The sequence below is a fragment of the Gigantopelta aegis genome, chromosome 6, assembly GCF_016097555.1.
Source record: "Gigantopelta aegis isolate Gae_Host chromosome 6, Gae_host_genome, whole genome shotgun sequence".
Classification (NCBI taxonomy): Eukaryota; Metazoa; Mollusca; class Gastropoda; order Neomphalida; family Peltospiridae; genus Gigantopelta; species Gigantopelta aegis.
The window spans coordinates 21,483,114-21,498,470 of record NC_054704.1 but is presented as its reverse complement, the minus strand read 5'-3'; the positions used below and the strand labels follow the sequence as shown (position 1 = coordinate 21,498,470).

Sequence of the window (15,357 nt, the reverse complement as noted above, 5' to 3'; positions counted from 1 at the left end):
TCGCGACCAGTCCCGAACACTCAACCCTCAACCTCTGGTAAACATCGGTCCACGTTTTCGGGGTTCAAGCCTCCTCCTGTGAAAAAGGCTGCTTTTTTACAGTCGGCTCAGATCCCTAGGGTTCCTGATACTAGGAGGCAACCAGGTAACAACCTGTCTTCCGCTAAGCGAGGACCCAAACATCGTACTGCGTTCCGTTCTCAGTCCACCAAAGGCATTGCGCCTATGGGTGGTAAGCGGTTGGGGTGAGGGTACGTGAACGATCGGCAGTTGCTTTCGGAGGTACCGTTAGCAACCATACCCGTGGGGGGCAGGCTCCGCCATTTCCTTCGAAATTGGTGCAAGCTGCCGGGTCTCGACCCCTAGGTTCTGTCGGTCGTTCGACACGGTTACAAAATACCCTTTTCTTCGAGCCCCCCTCTTACTTCCACTCCGAGAATGCCACCGTTACCGTCCGCGGATCGGCGCATTTTAGTGGAGAGTATGATTGCCGAGTTTCTCGACAAAGGGGCCATCCAGAGAGTCAGTCTAGACACTCCGGGGTTTCATTCTCATCTTTTCTTCACCCAGAAAAAAAATGGGGAATGGAGACCAATCCTAAATTTGAAGCCACTGAATGTCTACGTCGACATTCCTTCCATGAAAATGGAAACAGTTCATTCGGTCCGGAACCTGCTTCAAATTGGGGAGTGGGCTGCATCGATCGATCTGAAAGATGCATACCTCCATGTCCTGGTGCACAAGGCATTTTGGAAGTTTCTGCGCTTCCTTTTCGACAGGAAAGCGTACGAGTTTCGTGTGCTCCCGTTTGGGTTGGCGACGAGTTCCCATGCTTTTACACGTGTGGTAAAAGCGGTGGTAGGTCATGTTCATTCGTTACATTCGAACCCCTATCTGGACGATTGGTTGATCCCAGCTTCGTCGGACCAATGTCGGGTTGGTTTTGGACACGATCCTCCAATTGGGTGAAATCGGAGTTAACGCCGGCTCAGATTTTCACATATCTCGGAGTGGTCTTCAATCTTGTGGTTGCGTTGGTTTGTCCTACGGATGCGCGTATCCACAATTTTCAAACGTCGGCGCGACATTTGATGGGGGAGCAAAATACTACGGTACGATCTCTCCACGTGGTGTTGGGCCACCTCGAATCTCTGGCCTCATTGATCGTGCGGTTCAGGCGATTCAAACGACCACTCCAGTGGCATTTGTCCCCACGGTGGGACGGTCACAATTGGGACACGATAGTGCCTCTGGGCCCATGGTTCACTCATCCGATACAGGAGAGCCTGTCGGACAAGTGCATGTCCCTATCGGTTCCGTTGCACCCCCCTGCTCCTGATCTGATCCTTTTCACGGATGCGTCGCTGCACGGGTACGGGGCGCATCTGTTGGATCAACACATTTCAGGGGTATGGAATCTCTCCAAGAGGAAGCTTCATATCAACTGTTTGGAGATGGAGGCAGTGCATCGTGCCTGTCTTTATTTCCAGTGTGTTCTTCGACACTGTCGAATTCTGTTGAGATGCGACAATATGTCGGTAGTGGCATATCTCAATCGTTGGGGTGGAATCAAATCAGAGACTTTGGGTCGCAAAGCTCTTGCAATTTTGAAATTCTGCGACCAACTAGGGACGACTGTGGGCGAAACACATTCCTTCTTCAGTGAATGTGTTAGCCAGTGTCCTCAGTCGACATACCCCTGTTCAGACGGAGTGGATGTTGAACAAAGGGGTGGTCGCAGCGGTTTTCCGTGTTTGGGGCAGTCCACAGGTGGACATGTTTGCCACATGGTTGAACAACCAATTGCCGGTGTTCGTGTCCCCGGTACCGGACACATTGGCGTTGGAGTACGACGCGTTGAGTATGGATTGGACGGACTGGATTTTTATGCCTTCCCTCCTCCTGTCTTACTCGGCAAGGTGTTGACCAAAGTGGTCCAGGAACCTTGTCACGTGACGTTGATAGCTCCTCTGTGGGTGGCGCAGCCCTGGTTTCCACAGCTCCTGTCACTGTTAGTGGCAGTTCCGTTCAGGTTACCAGTGTTGTCCGATCTACTCAGCCAGCGACTGAGTCAGACGGTGTGGCATCTGAAGCCGGAGGTCTTCCGGCTTCACGTGTGGAGGTTATCAGGGCTTCCTTGCGACGCAGAGGTTTTTGCGACAAGAATTGCGCATCTCGTCTCTTCAGCAAAGCACAAATCTACCGAGTCAGTTTATCAGTGTCACTGGCGTGTGTGGGTTCGTTGGGCAAACGCACGGGATTTCGATCCCTTATCGCCTACTGTCAACGATTTAGCGGAGTACTTTCTGGCGTTGGTCCAAGAAAGGAAACTTAAAGTCACTACAGTGAAAAGTCACAGAGCTGCGATTTTCACTACTCTTTTAAACAGTGTGGATGTCGTGACTTTTCTGCGAACTTGGTGTTGCATGATTTACTTAAATAATTAAAATCCACGGTTGAACGACCTTCCATTATTCCAAAATGGAATGTCTTTCTTGTGTTACATGCTCTTAAGGGTGCACCTTATGAGCCGTTGTGGTTTGCTAGTCTTCGTGCCTTGACGTGGAAGACTCTGTTTCTGGTTTCACTGGTGGCTTGTCGTCGGATCAGTGAGATACATGCTTTTTTGCATGACTTGGTTGATTACAATTCGGACGGGTCTGTCACTTTACGTACCGACCCTATCTTTGTTGCTAAAAACCGGGGAAGAGTTTCCACCATTCACAGTTTATCTCGTACACTGTCATCTGACAACTCGGATAGACTTCTTTGCCCGGTGAGAGCATTGAAGTATTATTTGGATAGTACAAAAAACCAGCGGCAGGGTAAAAAGAGATTGTTTATTTCTTATACCATTAGGCCTGGTGATGTCACAAAAAAATGCTTTGTCTCGATGGATAGCAGCTACCATCAAGCTAGCATATGAGATGGCGGGTGATCATGTATTACGGAATTTCTCTGTTAAACCACATGAAATCGAGCCATTTCTGCTTCCCTGAATTTTCATGACTCTTTACATATTATAAAGGTCATGAATGCAGGGGTTTGGAAAGGACGGCACACTTTTGACCTTTTCTATTTCCAGGATATGGCGGTTGGTCCTGACAGTCATTGTGGCTCAACACGTCGTGTCTGTGCACAGGGCAACGGAAAGGGGTCAACCTCTTTTCCATCTGACTGCCATCGATTCACGCTTCGGACATGTTTAACACTCCACCCTTTTCTGAGGGATGGGGTTTTTTGTAGTGTTGTCTACCGTTTCCTCTCCCTGGCGAGATGTTTTTCCTCCCTTTCATGGGGATGAGTTTTTCTTTTGGGAAGCCCCTTTTTATTCCCAAAAGTTTTTTGACTCCTTGTTACCGTATGTCATGGTCATTACTTCAAAGGAGCTTTTTGGGTACGGGTAAGTCCTCTTTTTTCTTACCTCCTCCCATTAATGTTGAATTCACGTGCTCTAACGGTGTCATTGCATATCCGTTATAGCATATTTGTTGTGCTAGCACAGTAAGTTGAATAAGACTATTAGAAAATTTGTTTCTAATTTTCATTATTATTCATACTTACCTAGTGCTAGCACAACAAACTATACCTCCCACCCACCCCTATGAGGCTTTCCCTCGGTGGGTTTGGGTGGACTTTGAACCAAGAATGACGTTACAGGTAGCCCGTGCAAGGATAGCATTGCGCATATCTGGCAAGGGAGAGAATTCTGCAGTGTGTAGGTATGACTCAGGTTGAATAGCATATTTGTTATGCTAGCACTAGGTAAGTATGAATAATAATGAAAATTAGAAACAAATTTTCTAACTATATACCTTTTCAGTGTTAGATGGTTTGATGAATGTGCAGCTAAACATATATAGGAATCAACTTGTCTTGAATTTCATTATTATGTACAATGAACATGATTAGGATAGTTGGTATGGGGGAAACCCACTGGTTCCGAGGAGGTGGTTCATGAACTTCAGGGATCTCACTGACCCTCGAAAAGTGTCTTTTGAAGCATGGAACTTGGACAGGACTCTAGTTTTTTTTTTTTTAACTTAAAATCCTATTATGGGTCTCCCCAAATTTCACAAGAAAGCTCAAATGACCCCCAATGGAGAAAATCCAGTGAGAACCCTCAACTACGACCCAAGCATCTCAGGTGTGCACTACTGATTCATATTATTAAAATAATTATTTTGAAATAATTCAGTTGATAGTGTTTGGACAATAATTAATAATTAGCCTACGCAGCCCATCTCCCTCCCTCAACATTTTGTAACACGTCATTTGACCTACCACTACAAGTTACGAACGGCTCTGACAGCGGTACGTCATTGATCTAGGACGGCCCCAATGTTTGATAAAAAATATACAAACTCTGACCAAATCTGTCATTACAAAGGATTTTATTCCAAACGTGATAATCAATGTGTAATAAGTTGTCAAGTAGACCAGCATGTGCATGCAGAATTCCAAGAGTAAAAATAATCTGATAATCAATATGCCACAGAGTACTGCGCATCAAATCATGTTCCAGTCACATGGTCTGTGATTTTCAAACGAAAACAAAAAATGTATATTCGGCAATGATCATTGATTACTGTTACTATAGTCCATATATACATATATAAATAGCATATGCACATTCATTAACCTCTGGCTGAAATACAAATATTTAAATGAAGTTTTATTTGATTTTTTTTTTAAAGATAAAAAAGAAAAATAATACATGTAAAAAGAAATACCTAGGCCTATTATCATTTCGTTTCCTTCTTATTATTATTCAGTATAAATTTCTTCTTTTTTTTCTTTTTTTAAGAAAGTATAAAATTACACGATTGCCATTTTCGGGACCTCATGTAAGCTTTGTAGGCTAACAGTTATGAACTAATAGAGACAATTTTACTGACTTCGCTGATTTCCGTAATAAGTTAATTTGTGTAGGCTACAGAAGCCACTATTTAGTATTTAATTCAATCCCTTTTCTCTTTTTGTCATAACTATATGAACAGTGGACTGTTTCTAATTAATAATAAATTAAATAGGCAAAGAAGTTTTGATTGGATTGGTACTTCTTCGAAGATGTCTATTAAACCTGTGTTTTCCAATTTGTATAGCAAAGATAAGTACCAGTCATATATTAAAATCTTGCATGGACGCTACAGTTCTCGTAACATTTTTTGTCTGGTATTATTAAATGGATCTTTGTTTCAGCTACATACGGTAAATAGTGGCAATCAATATATAAACTTATTTTACGTGCACTGTTTGTTAAATGTAACGTGCGTTATTTTTCACACGCCAGATTGAAATTACGTGCGTTGTATGAGCGCGATCGCACCCGCGCACCTTAAAAGGCAAGGTCTGCTGAATTTGTAACTTTCAGTTTTAAAATGTAACGGTGCACTACGTAACCAATCAGCAGTTCTCGTCAATTTAAAGTTCTCATAATCATCACGCAAACAGAAGATGAATTGCCGTGAAATATTGTGTCCTGGTATATACATGTAGTCACTAACTCAAACAACTACGTCCACTCAGCGACACAGGCGGGGGTCCACAGGATCCATGCCCCCCCCCATCATCTAATCAAACTTTTTATCTTTTTTTTTTTTTTTACTGTATTAAATTTTATAAAATCCTACATACATCAATAGTGTGGGTTGTGGCCCCCTCCCCCACTATGGGTTGACACCCCCAATATAAAATCCTGGCTATGCCAGTGCCTCTACTCAATGACAATAAGATGGCAGGAAAAACACTCAAATGTCTACAAATTATACATCACAATGCTTTCAAAAACATATAGAAAACATTGTTACCAAATTCATTAATTCGACAAATTTCATTTAAACAAAACAAAAACATTCAGCCTAATCAAAAGCACTAAACTAAATTTAAAATAAAGTTTCCGTAGTAATATTTCTTGATGAATTCACTGTAAAATATATGCACCACATTCAGCTTCATGTGGTATTTGGTGAACATCAGCTTCATCATAGAACATTACTGGAGGTACGTACTGGATATTGTTATTATATTATTTTTGTAGGTAAAAACCCAGTCCTCACTATGGACGTGAGACTTGGATATAGTAATAAAAATGACTCGGATTGGTATGAACTTGCTCGTGCTAAGGAAGAGCGCCCCCTGGACTGCTACAATAACGAAGATGATGTACGTATATTTGTAATAATATACAGTGAAAGCCATGTAAACCAGACATCCACAGGACCAAGTAAAAAGTCTGGTTATAAGGGTTGTCCAGGTTCTGTACTTATATTTAAAATGGGACCAGGAAAAATGTCTGGTTTTGAGAGAATTCTGATTTACACAGGGTACGGTTTTGAGGGGTTGCACTGTATTCATAAAAATAATAGCAAATATACATGTATATGTGCACATGAAGAGATCTTATAATATGTTTCTATAGAAATTAAATTTAAATTAAGCCTCATCTGAAATAACTTCTTCTTTGATTAATACAGGTATTAATAGAGATATTTCAATATAATATTTCTACACAGATTCTCACTACTAACACTTTTCTATATACAATACATTATATTAATTCAAATAAATGTACTTTTTGTAATCGTATGCCAGAGACAACTGAACATTTCTTTTATGATTGTTGTTATGTTAAAGAATTTTGGAAAGATATTACAAACTGGATATTCAATACTATAGGAGAGTGCATAATTATAGATAAACATAATGCCATTTTGGATCTGCTTAAGAAAACAAATACATATGCAATAAATTGGTTAATTATTAACATAAAATATTATATTTATTCCATGAAAATACAAAAACTTAAATTAAACTTCTCTGCCTTAAAAAAACTATAATTAAAGAAAAGTTGGAAACTGAAAATGTATTTTTTTTTTTTTTTTAAATCTCCATTTTTATCAATATTAATTCCGTACATAACATATTTTCCTCTTCTTTTTTTTTCCTTTTTGGCCCCAGATAATAATTTTTAAAAAATCGACAACAAAAAACAAACAAAATATCAACAACAACAACAATATACATAAAGTGTGTAGATTATATCAATTCGTGTGTATACATTTTGCCATTTATATGTATGTATATAAAACTGTGTACCGTATATCGCTGTGTATTAGCCGACTTTTTGATACAAAATTTATAAAGTCAAAGGCTGGGGTCGGCTTATCTAAGGAGTCAACATTTTATTGGAAATGTAAAGTTAGAATAGTGACGTCACGGCTCGACTCGATCTATTGTCATTATTGTGCTCTGCATTTCCGCTTTCATAAAGGTTTAATATTGCATTTTAACACAAGCTATTACAAATAAAAGATATTAAAATTGTATATATATGTTCATCTTTAATAAATGTTGGTGTTTAAAAGTTATTTAGTAATATTTATCTGTTTAAACAACAATAAATGGTGACCGATCAAAACAATTTCGGAAAACGGCCTCAGATTACAGTTATCTTCCCATTTGGTTGTCCAAAATCCGGAAGTTTCACCGCGCAAGTAGTCTGCTGTTTGACTGTGATTATTTCATGGCAGACAGCTATGAAGTGGCAACTGTTTGACTGAAGTGACAGGGGATAGCATGTAGTTTGTAAACATGTGTAACTTGTCGACATTGAAGACTTGTTTGTGGTAATTCCGGCCCATGCAAAAGTAGTGCTTTTTGTGTAAAATGGGTGTACTCCGGCCTGGTTTAGAGGGTGTGTCTGTTTAAACCAATATGCTGGGAGAAAGAGCTGGACAACAGGGGTTGTCCTTTTCAGGGAATGTGTCCCCCATGCAGGCAAAGGTACATACAAAACTTCACGGGCCTGCTGATATTAATAAAAAATGTTATAGCCACTAAGGCTATATAGAAACATATAGCGAAATTAATTGTGGTCTGAGGCCTGATATAGTTCACACATTACACCGGTTAAATGCTTGATTCTGATGAAAGTATTATAACCAGAGAGGTGAAATTACACAGACTGATTGTGCATACCACAAGGAATATGAAAACTAATTTATTTATTTTCTAAATATTTTATTAAATTAAAAAACATTTTTTTTGAATTTATTAAAAATTTAAAATTAAAAATTTTCAACTTTTAAATTTCAGTATCCTCCAAAATAGCATAAGATGACCTCTGATGTTACTACAGGTTGTTGCAATATTTTTAACAGTTTTGAGCTAATAATTTGGTAAAAAAAGAGCAAAAGTGGATTTTGTTAGTCAATATTGAGATTTTAATTTTTTTTACATATTGAATTTTAATGAGTTTCTCAATTATTGCAATTGGACAGAAGATCTAAATATAATGAATATATCACTACTAAATGTAATAAAACACTTTAAATAAATAGTATACAGTTTTTAACAAGATTAAGTACTCTAATAATACATTTCACCTACATTTATGTAAATTACACACTTCAGTCATTTTTCAAAAATGGTCTTTTATCTTAGAAAATCTAATAGGCTAATATTCTATGCTGTCTGAATGTATTTATTGTGTTCAGTAAACCAGATGCTGGTATACTTGTCAGTTTATTGCAGAAAAATGTGCCAAAAAGGTTAACATTTGGCTTGTAATACATATGGCAAAATAATCCATAATGCATATTCAGTGGTCATTACTACAAACATCCTTCCAATCAAGAAATACTACACTGAGGTATCCCAGACACTGGCACATGACTACACTTGTTAACAGTTATCACTGGAAACTGAAAAATATGGTGCAAGTACCTCTTGGTAGGATTTATATCAGCATTTTGTGACAAAATCTTCATTTTCAAAGTTGTCGTCAACAAAAAAAATATTATGGTGTATACCTAAGTAATATCTGTAGGGCATATTCATATTAATATGCATTTATATGGACTGTTTTGCCTTTTACAAAGTGGCTACATGTCTAATACAGTAAATGAAGTAGATTAAGTAAATACAGCAGGTCAAAATTGAATATGAGGCCTATCATGTCTAATTTTCCCTGAAATTTAGTGTGTAAACATTTGTTGCAAATGGCCCCAATTTTGTGACTTTCACCATCCCTCTGACACATTTCTAATAATGTATCATGAAATCAGTCACCATATCTTTACTAAGCCTCCACTTATCATATCTAAAATGCAAAATTTTACAGTTTTAGATTTTTTTGTTTCTCAAAAATTTAAATTTAAGTTTTAATATTTAATTAAAAATGAAGTAAAATCTAATGATTGATTTTTTTTCCTTTAAATATTTCAAAATCTTTCCAAGACAACACTGTGCAGATAGAAAACATATGTAGAAGAAAAAAAATAGCTGCTCATTGTATGAAGAAATTCCAAAATTTGATAAAGTTATTACATTTTGAAGTTGGTGTCCCTCAAGTTTCCATTGCTAAAATTGGCCATGCAAGGCACTGTGGTAGGTGTTTTTTAACACAGCCTCTGTATACTCTCAGTTTAAAGGTGACATACCGATACTTACCGAGCATTGCTTTAATATGTATATCATTGGAATGCATTAGTGTGGGCCAGTTTTTAGGGGAAAAAAATGGACTGATAGGCCTCAGATTACAGTTATCTTCCCATTTGGTTGTCCAAAATCCGGAAGTTTCACCGCGCAAGTAGTCTGCTGTTTGACTGTGATTATTTCATGGCAGACAGCTATGAAGTGGCAAACTGTTTGACTGAAGTGACAGGGGATAGCATGTAGTTTGTAAACAGTGTAACTTGTCGACATTGAAGACTTGTTTGTGGTAATTCCGGCCCATGCAAAAGTAGTGCTTTTTGTGTAAAATGGGTGTACTCCGGCCTGGTTTAGAGGGTGTGTCTGTTTAAACCAATATGCTGGGAGAAAGAGCTGGACAACAGGTGTTGTCCTTTTCAGGGAATGTGTCCCCCATGCAGGCAAAGGTACATACAAAACTTCACGGGCCTGCTGATATTAATAAAAATGTTATAGCCACTAAGGCTATATAGAAACATATAGCGAAATTAATTGTGGTCTGAGGCCAAACTTCGCAGGTCACGTGTCATTACAAAACTGCTTACTAAACCGGTGAACACGTTAATTGTTCCAGCTTCATTTGTTTTGTTTGTCGGCTTGGGATTAATCGACACGGGTGGTTGGGTATGGTAGGGTATAGCCGACTAGTAATGAAAAGACCGATTAGCACAATCAACAATGCAAACAGTCACTGTGTTTTTAACGTGTGGCTGCAATCAAGAATGTTTAGGTATATTTCGCTATCTTGGTACTTATATTTTACGAGAAATAAATTAACCGGACACCGTTTCTATAAATAGAAATCGGCTACTGCTTCCGGATAAGTTTGCTGTGACAAATGACGTTTGAAAGCAGATGTACTTTGTCATTTTGTAGAGACCACACAGACATCTGACTTGGTTAGTTTTATATAGGGGGGTCGGCTTATATACAAGGTCGATAATTTTAAAGCCGATTTGGAGGGTGAAACTAGGGGGTTGGCTAATGCATGGAGTCGGCTAATACACAGCGATATACGGTATATCATATGTAATATAAAAAAATATTGTGAGACTGTGAGCTTAGGGCATCCCAACCCTGACACTGCCATTTTATATTCTGGAGACAATAACTTTTATATTTTTTAAAAATATATTAAGTAGTTTTTACATTTTTATTGGTTTTCTTGCTGTAAACTACTTTTGAGGTTTTATGTAAAACGAGGAGCCTGTGTTGAAAACAGCAGAATTATTTTAACTGTCTAACTTAGGACATCCGTGTCTCTTAGCTCATTGTGTGTTTGTTTTGATTTCTGTCTTAGCAACAGGAAGGTGACTATTACCATTGTGAACCAATTCCATTCTTTGAGCTGGGCAGCTGCCATCATCATTACTATGTAATCAACATCAGGATTCCTGTTAGACGTGGGGCCAATTCCGACATCGGACAGATAGAGGATGTACATATTATTGTGAGTACTGGAGGGTTTTTTTATATATTATTATTCAAATATATAAGTCACCCAGCTTATAAAAGTTATTTTGACTATTTGTTTTTCTCTATTATGTTCCTTGATTTAATTTAAAACTATTTTTTCTTGTTTTGAGCACACACCTGTCTACAGGTTCAAGGTTAATGGTTAGATGTTAGTTGTTAATTAAGAGACAGGGTTTAGCTCTGGTTGATAAGAAAAGTTCGCTAAATTATTTCAGAACCATAAAACCTATAGTTATTTTCCAACAAAATATCAATTCTTACCCTATTTTTTTTCCACCATATTAAAATAATATTTGCCAATAGTTATTAAAATTCACCCTGAAAGAGACGTCTATGTAGTGGCCTTACACCTTCCCATTGAGCTGTTAAACATTACTTTAAATGGGAGCTGATATTTGTGTGTGCAAACAATGTGGAAGTGTGGGGTTTTTTTTGGTTTAATTAGTACCAATTTATTTATCATTGCACCATGATATTAATGCTGTATATAATTTGTTGCAGGCAATTCATCAGAATGGAGGTTTCACTAAAGTGTGGTTCTCCATCAAGACCGTTCTCTTTCCAAGTCTTCTGGCTGTGATCGTGTGGTTTTGGAGAAGAATCCAGATGCTCAGTCGCTTGCCCAATCTACTGGAAAGGTGTGCAGCCATATTTCATTCAGAACATATTCTACAAACTGCTGCTGAAATGGCAATTTTGGGCTTAAGGACTGAAATGGAGTCTAAATGTATATTTTTTGGTTTTGGCTGCCCGCTCTATTTGTAACAAATTTATTTCATATTGAGGCCCGACAAACCTTTTTATATGCCCATCTAAGATGGGTCGTATTATGGTATGGCATTATCGGTTCCTACATCTGTCTGTTAACGTTTTCTTGTCCGGACCATATCTTGCATACAGATGCATACAGGACCATCAAACCTCAAATGTAGGAACGACTTGGGATGGCGGTGTGTTGTGTACTATTACTAGGTCACTGTGACCTACTTTTCACGGTCTGTTGCACATGACAGTAAATCCTTGTCCAGACCATATCTTGTATACAGGGCCATCAAACCTCACATGTAAGAACAACTTGGGATGGCAGTGTGTCACGGATGATTACTAGGTCAATGTGACCTACTTTTCATGGTCTACTGCACATAACAGTAAATCCTTGTCCAGTTCATATCTTGCATACAGATGCATACAGGACCATCAAACCACATGTAGGAACAACTTGGGATGGTGGTTGGTCCAAAACAAACTGTTCGTCCTTCCCATTGCAAACTTTTCACATAATTAGAATTTGTATCATACCCGTGACCTATTCATTAATATAGATATGGTTTTTCATCAAACTCCTGATGGGCGTATCATGTACCTCACCAGTACTCTTGTTTTTTTAATTAATTCTTATTGCAAATTTAGTTTTTATGATGCATTAAAAATATATCACTTTTTTTTCTCTCTTGTAATTCAAATTGTAAAATCTCGGAGAATTAATTTTGAAAGAATTTTATATTCAGTTCTATTTCTTTTCACTGTTGTATTTCATTTAGTGTATATAAGAGAGAAACCAAAAAAAAAAGTTTAAAATTATATGGTTTTCTTGTCCTCTGATAGAATTTTTTGATGTCCCAGTAAAATCTTTTGTTATTTTGTCAGTATCTTCACAGGAATAAAACCTTTTATTACTGTTTGGTTTCTGTATGACAACTTCGTGGGATTTTTTTCTTGATAGATTTTAATATAAGGTTTGGTTCATTGAAGAATTCTCTGTATTTGCAGTCTTGCAGGATAGTCTCCCTTTAAAGTTTCCCTCGTATCTCGTTGGCTGAAATGTTTCACTAATTTTAACATTTAATATACATTTTTGCTTTCCAAACAATTATTGATCATCTATATTACCTGTGTCTGACAACCTGTATAGCTGTTGTTTGGTCTGTTTTTGACACCTGTAGTATTATGAACCATTCACTTTGTTCTTCTTAGCACACTTGTTTCTCACTGATAATCGATAGAGAAATGGAAAGGAATGTTTTCTGATACCCCAGCACATTGTTTTATCGGCCTCTGTTATGGGTTTTGACCGGCCTCGGTGGCGTCGTGGTTAGGCCATCAGTCTACAGGCTGGTAGGTACTGGGTTCAGATCCCAGTCGAGGCATGGGATTTTTAATCCAGATACCGACTCCAAACCCTGAGTGAACGCTTCGCAAGGCTCAATGGGTAGGTGTAAATCACTTGCACTGACCAGTGATCCATAACTGGTTCAACAAAGGCCATGGTTTGTGCTATCCTGCCTGTGGGAAGCGCAAATAAAAGATCCCTTGCTGCTAATCGGAAAGAGTAGCCCATGTAGAGGCGACTGCGGGTTTCCTCTCAAAATCTGTGTCGTCCGTAACCATATGTCTGACACCATATAACCGTAAATAAAATGTGTTGACTGCGTCGTTAAATAAAACATTTCTTTCTTTCTTTTTTTCTGTTATGGGTCTAACGTATGGTAACTTTGCACATTGATCTGGAAAATTGACAAAAAACCCAACATTGCAACCACATGCTCAGATGTATTCTTTCTATTTTTAGCAAAGAATATTTTAGGAAACCAGTATTTACTCCCAGTGGCAGCCCTTTAGAGTTTTGATATTCTCTAGTTAATTATGCTAAGAGATTATGTGTAATAGTTTGGAGTTACTTTAACAAGTACATATAAAAATATCAAAATGCAGATATGATAATGGACATTTAATTAATAAACGTAAATCTTTTTCAGAACACTCTTTGCTTTGGGAATTGTGCTGAGCATTTTGAACTGTAAGTCCTGTACAAAATAGTTTACTTATAGTAATTGTAATTAGAGTGCTGGAAATGAAATTATTCATAGGAATATTATGATGTTGGTAAAGAATTAACTGACAAGTAATAACTTTACTTTCTTTACTAATTACATAGGTGTTGCTAGCTAATCGAACACTTCAGCTCCCAATTTATTTTGTAGTTTCTGCTCAGAATTGTTCATAATTCATGTGGGGAGGGGGACAACTTTTTATGTATGGTTCACTGGTTAAAATATTTGTATACACCTACTGATAGACAATTAAAAGAGATAGAAAACACTTGTTATTTCCAGTTTATATTTTAGTGCTAAAGACTGGACAGATTACAAAAGATTTCAGTGCAAAATTCACCAACTAAGGGGGTGGGATTTTATTTGGCTACAGGTCATGAAATGTCGCATAGATGACTGACTTTGCAATCATTTACAAAGGAAAATGGTTGAAATATAATCTAGCATGTTTGTTATCTTTCAATCGAACTTGGTTACAACGCCAAAATCAGTTTTCATTTCTGATAGGTCGTTACAACACCACAATCAGCTTTCATTGCTGATTGATCATTACTACACCACGATCAGTTTTCATTGCTGATTAATCATTACTACACCACGATCAGTTTTCATTGCTGATTAATCATTACTACACCACGATCAGCTTTCATTGCTGATTAATCATTACTACACCACGATCAGCTTTCATTGCTGATTATCATTACAGTTTTCATTGCTGACACCGTTACTACACCACGATCAGCTTTCATTGCTGATTAATCATTACTACACCACGATCAGCTTTCATTGCTGATTAATCATTACTACACCACGATCAGCTTTCATTGCTGATTAATCATTACTACACCACGATCAGCTTTCATTGCTGATTAATCATTACTACACCACGATCAGTTTTCATTGCTGATTGATCGTTACAACACCACAATCAGCTTTCATTGCTGATTGATCATTACAACACCACAATCAGCTTTCATTGCTGATTGATCATTACAACACCACGATCAGGTTTCATTGCTGATTGATCGTTACAACACCACAATCAGCTTTCATTGCTGATTGATCATTACAACACCACAATCAGCTTTCATTGCTGATTGATCATTACAACACCATAATCAGCTTTCATTGCTGATTGATCATTACAACACCACAATCAGTTTTCATTGCTGATTAATTGTTACAACACCACGATCAGTTTTCATTGCTGATTAATTGTTACTACACCACAATCAGTTTTCATTGCTGATTAATTGTTACAACACGGCGATCAGTTTTCATTGCTGATTGATCGTTACAATATTTCAATTATTTATTAACATTGAGCTATACAGCTCATCTGTATAAACAACATTACAAATACAACAACATGGCGATCAGTGTGTGTGTGTGTTATGTTCTATGTTTTATGCTGTGTTTTATACGTTTAATTTATCAAGGGTTACACTGCGTCTAATCTCTCTGGCAGGAGTAATACGCTGTATATTAGTAATCCTTATACGTTTTAACTTTTTGACTTTTGTTCTTAACCATATGTGATTAATAAAAACAAAATTATTTTAGGTATTTTAATAAT

The 15,357-nt window shown here is 37.6% G+C and overlaps 1 protein-coding gene across 1 annotated transcript in view; it reads left to right on the top strand.

Annotated features, from left to right (window-relative positions):
- LOC121374095 (protein wntless homolog) overlaps positions 1-15,357 on the top strand; it is a 37,811-nt gene that overhangs the window by 9,272 nt on the left and 13,182 nt on the right. Inside the window, exons 3-6 of the mRNA XM_041501015.1 lie at positions 6,041-6,165; positions 10,775-10,924; positions 11,452-11,588; positions 13,707-13,747. Of these exons, the coding sequence (XP_041356949.1) occupies positions 6,041-6,165; positions 10,775-10,924; positions 11,452-11,588; positions 13,707-13,747 (453 nt within the window). The remainder of the gene's footprint in view (positions 1-6,040; positions 6,166-10,774; positions 10,925-11,451; positions 11,589-13,706; positions 13,748-15,357) is intronic.